Source organism: Mytilus trossulus, chromosome 2, assembly GCF_036588685.1.
Source record: "Mytilus trossulus isolate FHL-02 chromosome 2, PNRI_Mtr1.1.1.hap1, whole genome shotgun sequence".
Taxonomy (NCBI): domain Eukaryota; kingdom Metazoa; phylum Mollusca; class Bivalvia; order Mytilida; family Mytilidae; genus Mytilus; species Mytilus trossulus.
Window position 1 is genome coordinate 90,641,341 of NC_086374.1, and position 8,422 is coordinate 90,649,762.

The following is an 8,422-nucleotide window of genomic DNA, read 5'->3' on the forward strand; positions in this document are numbered from 1 at the left end:
ATTAATGAGATTTACATGTATTATAATTGTCGCTTTTTATTTTTTTTGTATATCTTGTTTATCCGTTTTATCCGGTAGGCTTCCGTTAGGTGTCCGTTTTATGCGGTACTCGTCCGTTGGACGTACTTTCGACATCCGTTCTGCCCGGCACGTCTCATTTTCTCGTCCGTTGCATGTCCGTTATGCATTCGTTAGGCATCCGTTTTAGTTGGTCAGGACATCAACGAACTCCCAACGGATAACAATTTTGTCAACGGACAACTTTTATTTTCATCCGTTAAGCGTCCGTTCGTCTTATCGGTAAGGTGTGACCGAGGCTTAAAAGTATTTGCAGTATAACAAAAGTGTTAAATTAACCTGAATTCCAGATTTTCCTAATTTGTGTCAAGCGGCGTGATTTGAAATATTTGTAACATGTTTTAGCTATCATCACATCCTTTCCGCCATCGAATGACATCAGCAAATTCCAGAAAATACACCTCAATGACACGCATGAAAAGATAACAAAGAAGGATACCAAACAATTATAGGAACCATAAAAATTGTAAATTGTAATGTAAAATGTACAACAAAAAAGGAATTATGCAATTAGTTTATCTAAATTTCCAGCATAATTTGGAAAGTTACTTTCATCGTCAATATAAATATATATTCTAGATAAGTAAAATAACAAAAATACTGACCTCCGACGAAAATACAAAAAGGAAAGTCCCTAATCAATGGTAAAATCAAATGATAAAACACATCAAACTAATGGACAACAACTATCATATGTCTTACTTGGTACAGGCATTCTACATGGTTCAGGCAAATGATAAAGAGATCACAACATGCTGATATTGAACATTGGGCTGATAATACATCTGATATGAAATATGCCATGTAAGAATTGGATAATAATACTCTACTGTACTGGAAAAGAATTACAAACTAAAACTGAGGGAAACGTATTAAATTTAAGAGAAGAACTACGACACATCAGAAATACAAAACTAAAATTTAACACAAAGAAATGAACTTTAATATAACAATGGTCATTTTCCTGACTTGGTCCTTGACATTTTAAGAGAAAACAAATGTGGGGTGAATCTAGTTTTGTGGCATGCCAAACCAAAGACTGTTTTTATTAGCTGGGGGTCTTCTACATAAACATTTACAGTGAGAATAAAAGGAATCGCTAACTCATTCGTACCTAAATTCGTACAATGTAGATGGTATTTTGGTTCCATCATTAAAGAAATAATAACCATTTGATATTTGACTACAAAACTGTCGTAAATTTGAGTACACAGTTTCCCTTAAGGAATAGGTTTATTCAGCGTCAACTCATTGGGACTAATGTCCACACACCAGAGTTACCGATTTGTTTTACATAAAGCTCTTTTAAATTCATTTTAGGTAAGCTGATTATATCCCATGGCGGAGGAAACGAGTAGTGACTGTGAAGGTAAACCCCTAACGATTTTAAACAAATTAATACACGGTTACATGTCATATGATTTATAAGATACGATGTTATCTCACTAAATAATTTGTAATTTGGTGACTATGTTAAACGCATCTTTCCAATCGAACAAGAGATAAAGGATACTACAAATTCTTGATTTACATCTAGAAATTGACAATGAGGATCTGTTGTAAACAAACCTTTACGACAATAGAGTTGATTTCAACTTTCCAATTGTGAACTTTCCATTTCTTAGTAGCAACATTACAGCAGCACCTGCTTATGGGGTATGTATCTCCCAATTGATACGATATTCCCGTGCTTGTATTTCCTATCATGATTTTCTTGATAGAGGGTTGCTGCTCACACAAAACTACAATCCCCTTCCCTTTCATGAATGTGACCTACTGAACTATACTTTTTACTGGATGTGTTATAACATGAGCAATACGACGGGTGTCACATGTGGAGCAGGATCTGCTTAACATTCTGGAGCACCTGAGTTCACCCCTTCTTTTGGTGGGATCCGTGTTGCTATTTCTTTAGTTTTCTATATTGTGTCAGGTGTACTATTGTGTGTCTTTTTCATTTTAAGCCATGGCGGTGTCAGTTTATTTGCGATTAATGAGTTTGACTGTCTTTCTGGTGTATTTTTTCACTCGTTTCTATCGTTTTTAAATTCGCCTATTGTTTACTGATTTTAGCGACACAATTTGTCACCATCATAACAATTCATACACACTAGGATTAAGCAAATTTAGTAATAAGTAAAACTCATATCAATTTCGGAAAACGACGTTATGTAACTTTACAGAACATATTCACAAGAAGACAGTCCGAACGACATCCACTGAATCCATATGACAAGCACATACATTATTAATCGGATGCCCAACTAGGGATAGTGATGTACCAGCACAACAAGAGCAAAGTTTTAATGAGCTTGACTCATAACCCTTGACAGTACAGTCGTGACACAGACTAGACTTTTCAACCTTCACAATACAGCAAACTCGTGTTACTGAACAACATGTAAAGAACGGACTGTACAATCATTGTAAATAACATGACTTTTAAAATCAGAACGAAGTACAACTAATAACTTACAAAAAGTAAAAAGACATGAAGTGCCGATCTAAGAGCACTTGCAGTTACTGAAATGAAGACCAATGTCAATTATCAATTACAGATGAACTAAAATGTACAAATATATAAAAGGGTAATTATTGTTATTCTTAAACTATACTATAGCATTGTTAATTTTTGAAATTGTGTTTAAAAGAATATTTAGCTGATCAAAAGTATGCAAATTTAGTTTTAGATAATGAAATCCGAGTGGTGTTGGTTGGAAAAACCGGAGTTGGAAAAAGTGCTACAGCCAATTTATTATGCAATGAGGAAAACTTTTTTTTATCAAGATCTGGAAGTTCAGCTGTTACGGAAACATGCAAACATAAGAAAGTACAGTTAGACGACAAAAATTTATTGGTTGTTGACACTCCTGGTTTGTTTGATAGTCAGCGTGTCGAAGAGGCAACAAAACTTGAAATTAAAAAATGTATTGACATGTGTGCACCATCTATTCATGCTATTTTATATGTCGTATCATTATCACTTCGATTGACACCCGAAGATATCGAAACTTTTAATAGCTTTGTTACTTTTTTCGGTGAAGATATGTATAAATATACTATCGTCATATTCACAAACCCAGATCAACTTTCCCAAGAAGGACAAACATTAGAAAATTATATAGAGAAATCGCCTATGTTGGATGCATTTGTAAAAAAATGTTCTAACCGTAAATTAGCCATTGATAACACTGCATCTAAATTGTTCGCTGATCAGCAGAGACGTACAATACTTACAAAAATCGAATTTATGATGCACAAAAATGATGGTAAAGGCTATACAAATAAAGACTTCACAGAGGCAGGAAAAAAATTAATACAAAAAACGTTAAAGAGATATGAAAACGAATATAAGAAAAAACTAGACAAAGCAAAAGAGGACTACAAAATACAAATCCGGAAAGAATTAGTTAAAGAATATGAAGATGAAACGAAACGTCTTAAAGAACAAAATAAAAAACTTGAAAAGCAAGTGAAAGATTTAAGAAAAAAATTTAAAGAACAGTCACTTGACGATGCTAGAGAGGAGATATCGACAACAACAGGGAGCAAAATTTGGTTAGTTTATTTTAAACTCTTTAACAAATGTCTTTTCACACCGTCGTAAATATAGTGTATGTCTGATGAACGGTTCCCATGCAATTGTTCATTAATCAGAACAAGGTATTTATGACTTTAAGTATATATGTTCTAAATTGATACAAAATGATCGATAAAGAAATAAAAGTTAATATCCATGTTTTGTCTGATTTTTTATCATTTTCTGTCATTTCCAAAATTTACATATTTTAGTATTACACCAGAAACTCTACACAAATGTTTAAGATTTGAGGAATGATTATATCTTTCCTTTTGCTAATTTTCCGTTTTCCGATAGATGATATTACTTTGGCACCGTTTACGTGGTACTAACTAACGACATGTTTACCACGTCTTGTATAGTTGTATACCATCTACATCGGCTGATCTGCTTAGCCTATCGGCCTATATAATTGATATACAAGATTAAATGAATGTTTCAACATAATAAGGATTTAGGCATAGATAACCTTAGCCGTATTTGGCACAACCTTTCAAATTTGGGGAACTCGGTGCTCTTCATCTTTCTACTTGTTTGGCTTTTTAATTATTTTGATCTAAGCGTCACTGAGTGGTGAGTCTTATGTAGACGAAACGCTCGTCTGTCGTATCAAATTATAAGCCTGGTATATTTGAGCAATTTAAGCAATATGCACAGGATTTTTTATCCATTTTTGATTTAGAAGAATAACCAAAATGGTTAGAAAATACAAAATATTACAACATTGCAATATCATATTTTTTTTTCGAAATTCAGCTGTGATAATATAAATATCATCTTTAATACGTCACTTTTGTGACGATACAATCGTTAGACGCACAATTGATACTTCGTTTGTGGTTACATAGGAGTTGTCCGATGTTAATTAATCTGTGATTAACATGTTATTATAAAATTTATTTATGTATTTATCTGTCCTGGGTGTTCTTGCGTTTATTTGTGATGTATTCCTGTCAAGTAGTGTTGTCATTTTGTGGTATCTTTTACATTGCCAAATAAGCGGGATTCTTGACTAGCCATACAACTAGGTTCAACCCTCATATTTTTTTTCATTAAAATGTCCTGTACACAGCCCGGAATATGGCAGTTGTAAGCTAATAATCTGTTTGTAAGAATGTAGGCGTTTGGTTTTGTTGTAGTTCAGTGTTCCTGTTCCATTGTTTTCTTGCACTAGATTTTTGTTTGTTACCCGGATTTATCTTTGCTTAATCAAATTATGACTTTTAAAAAGCGGTTTACTACTGTTTCCTTTAATTGTAGTCACTAATGGTCAATTAGGTTGACAATGATAATTTTGACAAATAAAATGTTTTATAAGTCAGGAAAAACAACATCTGTCCTCGTCGAATACGCTAAAGTTATATGTATACCATTAAACGAGAAGATCTCATTTTGTGTGTCGCTTTTCCTCCTTCCCAAATAACTGAGAACAGGGAACACTGGAATATTTACTGTTATTAAATTTATGTATATACATATATATATATAAGTATGTGAATTTTGCTTATATTATCTACTTATTTTGTATTTGTCACAAAACTTAATATTCATAAAGTTTATATGGCAATAAATATTTTAACTTGAACTTGATTTATGAGATATACTCATATCTTTAACAATCACATATACAAGTATTTACGGCTTTCAAAGCTATTTCTTTTTAATTGCAGTGTAGTCTCGTAACGTGTTGGTAATTCAGTACAGAAGAAGACAGACTGAGGCCATTTTGTTATCCACTTTTCAAAGCCTTTTGCAAATCCTCAGGTTCATGATCGTATTTTGGCATATGTTTAGATTTGTAAAAGAGGGACGAAAGACACCAATCGCTTCTTTGTTTGTTGTTTCTCTAATTAAATTCAAATATAAATGATGTTCTGTAACTCAATAATCAATACTTTAATGAGTATATAACATAGCGAACGTGAGATTAAGGATTTTATCGAAAATAGAAAGTGTGTTTCATATTAACACAGCCGACTTCAAGCTATCAAAATAAAGCGTCTGTAAAACTTTTATAATAAAGTATAATTAGTAGACCTACACATCTTGTGTTTGATTTCAGAATATTCAATGTTAAAAGGGCCCTGTGTGAGTTCTGAAAGTACTAATGACTAGGATCACTTCAATGGTCATCAACTTGTAAAGTCGCTGCAACAGATTTAAAGCTCCAAGTGATTAAACAATGCACAATTTCATCTGTGCCATTACAACCTTGCTTTAATTGTTCATTTTTCTAAAATGATTATTTTCGAGCAGTCTTTTGCACTTTTATTCGAAAGAAGAATGTGCTAGAAAATGTTATAATGGAACATGTGCCCCATTAGTGACGCTGGAATCAAAACAATAAGAATAAATTGAAGAACAATAAAGGAAAATCAAAAATGCAGAAGAAAAAGTGACTGAGTGGTCGATGCAGTCCAACTTCTGCATCACCAGTCTGTAAGCCCTGAGGTTTTGAGTTCGAATAACGCACGTTCAAGGTTTGTTCGTTTCCATTCTTAACAGACTGTGTTAGTATTGGAAGATAATGAAACGACATTAGTTAGTCTTATAAAGTCCCCATAGGACTTCACTGTTGTAAGAGTCTCAGTGGATATTTAAAAGTGTTCAAACGAAATCAGAAGACTTAAATAAGCTTGTATTGTAAGGCACTCGAATGACTTAATTGAGTTAACCATATTAGAAATTGAAATGATGAAATTAATTTTTGAATTACTATTGACCTAGATCTTCTGTTAAATTGATCCTTTAAGAATCTTTGAGCTGTAGCAAGGCTAATCTTTGTACCATGTGGAACGTGCACGTCGAATGAAAGAAGATGAAAAAATGAATTATGTAATCTTTGTACCATGTATGTCATAAGGGAGTTAAATTATGTGAGAACACGATTGCTATGAAAATTGTAATTTTCATATGCTCAAAATATTGTATCTGTAACGTGCACGTCGAATGAAAGAAGATGAAAAAATGAATTATGAAATGTTTGGGTATACAGACGCATATACTAGCAACTTTAAGCCAAATATTTTAAAAAGGTAGTGGTTCTTTTAATCGGGTTGCGTTCAAGACAAATAATACAAACTTAAGGTTAATACAGTAAATAAAAGCAACAGTAGTATACCGCTGTTCGAAATTCATAAATCGGTTGAGAAAAAAAACAATCCAGTTTACAAACTAAAATGAGGGAAACAAATCAAATATAAGAGGAGAGCAAATGACACAACAGACACACTAAAATGAAAAACACATAAACGAATTATTATATAGCAATGAGCATTTTCCTGACTTGGTAGAGGATATTTAAAAAAAAAAGAATGGTGGGTTGAACCTGGTGTTGTGGCTAGCCAAACCTCCCGCTTTTAATATTGCATTAAAATGACAATATTACATGACAGAACTACAATACAAAAAAAAGAAGAACATGCAGGACAGAGGAACACACATATAAACAAAACATTACGACAAGCTTATAGTTATTAATGATGCCAGGCTTATAATGTAAGTCTTCTTAGTAACGTTTTGGTCAAAATAGCAAATAAGTTCAAGCAAAGATGAAAGCATTGATGACCCAATGTTTCCAAAAATAGTTCCAAATATGGCTACGAATAACTGTCTGGGATAAGAGAATCCTTATTATTTAGAAAAAAATCATTCTTTTGCAAATGGTAAATTAAAAAAATGACTATATAATAGATGTACATGCAAACACCGAAGTGGTGACTAAATACATAAAAAAAAACGAAAACGTAAAACAACATAAGTCAGCTCATACAAACAACACAGCCGAACAACGTATTATTTGTTAGCCGAAGAGATCAACGAACAAAAGTGACGTCAAATTTAAATTTCTAACTTTTCCAATAAATAGGATAGAGATCACGATCAGGTTTGTAATAATGATATGAAATGTATTAATAACAAGGAAAATAACAATACTTTTCAATATAAAATTATATAGTAATTATATATTTAAATTATTATCTAGCTATGTCGGTATTTCTTCTAAATCAAACTGTAAACAAATACAGCTTGTAAATTTATTTGACCAGAACTAAAATCTTTTATCTGTTATGGAAAACCACATTCTAAGATGTGGTAAAAATGTCCTTAGTTAGTTTGGACAAAGGCACATCTAATGGATCAACCGATTTGTGATGGTGTCCATAAAATTTACGGAGTGTGAATATGTTCCGGACCATATGAGTATTTGGACCATACGCGTATGGTCATGACCATATGGGTATATACTCATATGGTCCGACCATACGCGTATGGTCCAACCGTACGCGTATGGTCGGGGTAATTAACAAGTTTACTTCTAGTTGTCGCATCATTAAAAAGAAACTACCAAAGGTTATTTTATCATAGATCTATAAAAAAAATAATAATAATAACAAGATTTACAAAATGAAGTAAGCAGTTTTACACAGTAAATTTCATCACTAGTCAAAACTACAGTAAACACATTTTTTTTCATTTTTCGATGTGTTATTACGAGTGACTGGAAAAATGTCGACTTTGAAAGATAACTTCCAAAAATATTGTAATGAACTGTTACACAAGAAATCAATTGTTTTACTATAAACATGATAAACTGACGTAAAAGTCGACAGGATAAAGAGTCTATTAATTTGCTTACTTTTGAAACTTTATGTAATTAGCATTTATTTAGCAGTGCAATATTCAGAATTTTTATACTAATACGTGTTTTTGTTGTTAAAAAATGAATGACTTAACCAGCAAGGACCCTTGTTTAATTTTCTT

General features: G+C 32.4%; 1 protein-coding gene across 1 annotated transcript; it reads left to right on the forward strand.

The window, feature by feature from the left end:
* The first annotated feature begins 1,416 nt into the window (after positions 1 to 1,416).
* On the forward strand, positions 1,417 to 5,694 carry LOC134708628 (GTPase IMAP family member 9-like). Its single transcript, XM_063569275.1, has 3 exons — positions 1,417 to 1,447; positions 2,730 to 3,636; positions 5,329 to 5,694. Exons 1-3 carry the CDS (start codon positions 1,417 to 1,419, stop codon positions 5,339 to 5,341), a joined length of 951 nt encoding a protein of 316 aa, XP_063425345.1. The 3' UTR covers positions 5,342 to 5,694.
* The last annotated feature ends 2,728 nt before the right edge of the window (positions 5,695 to 8,422 follow it).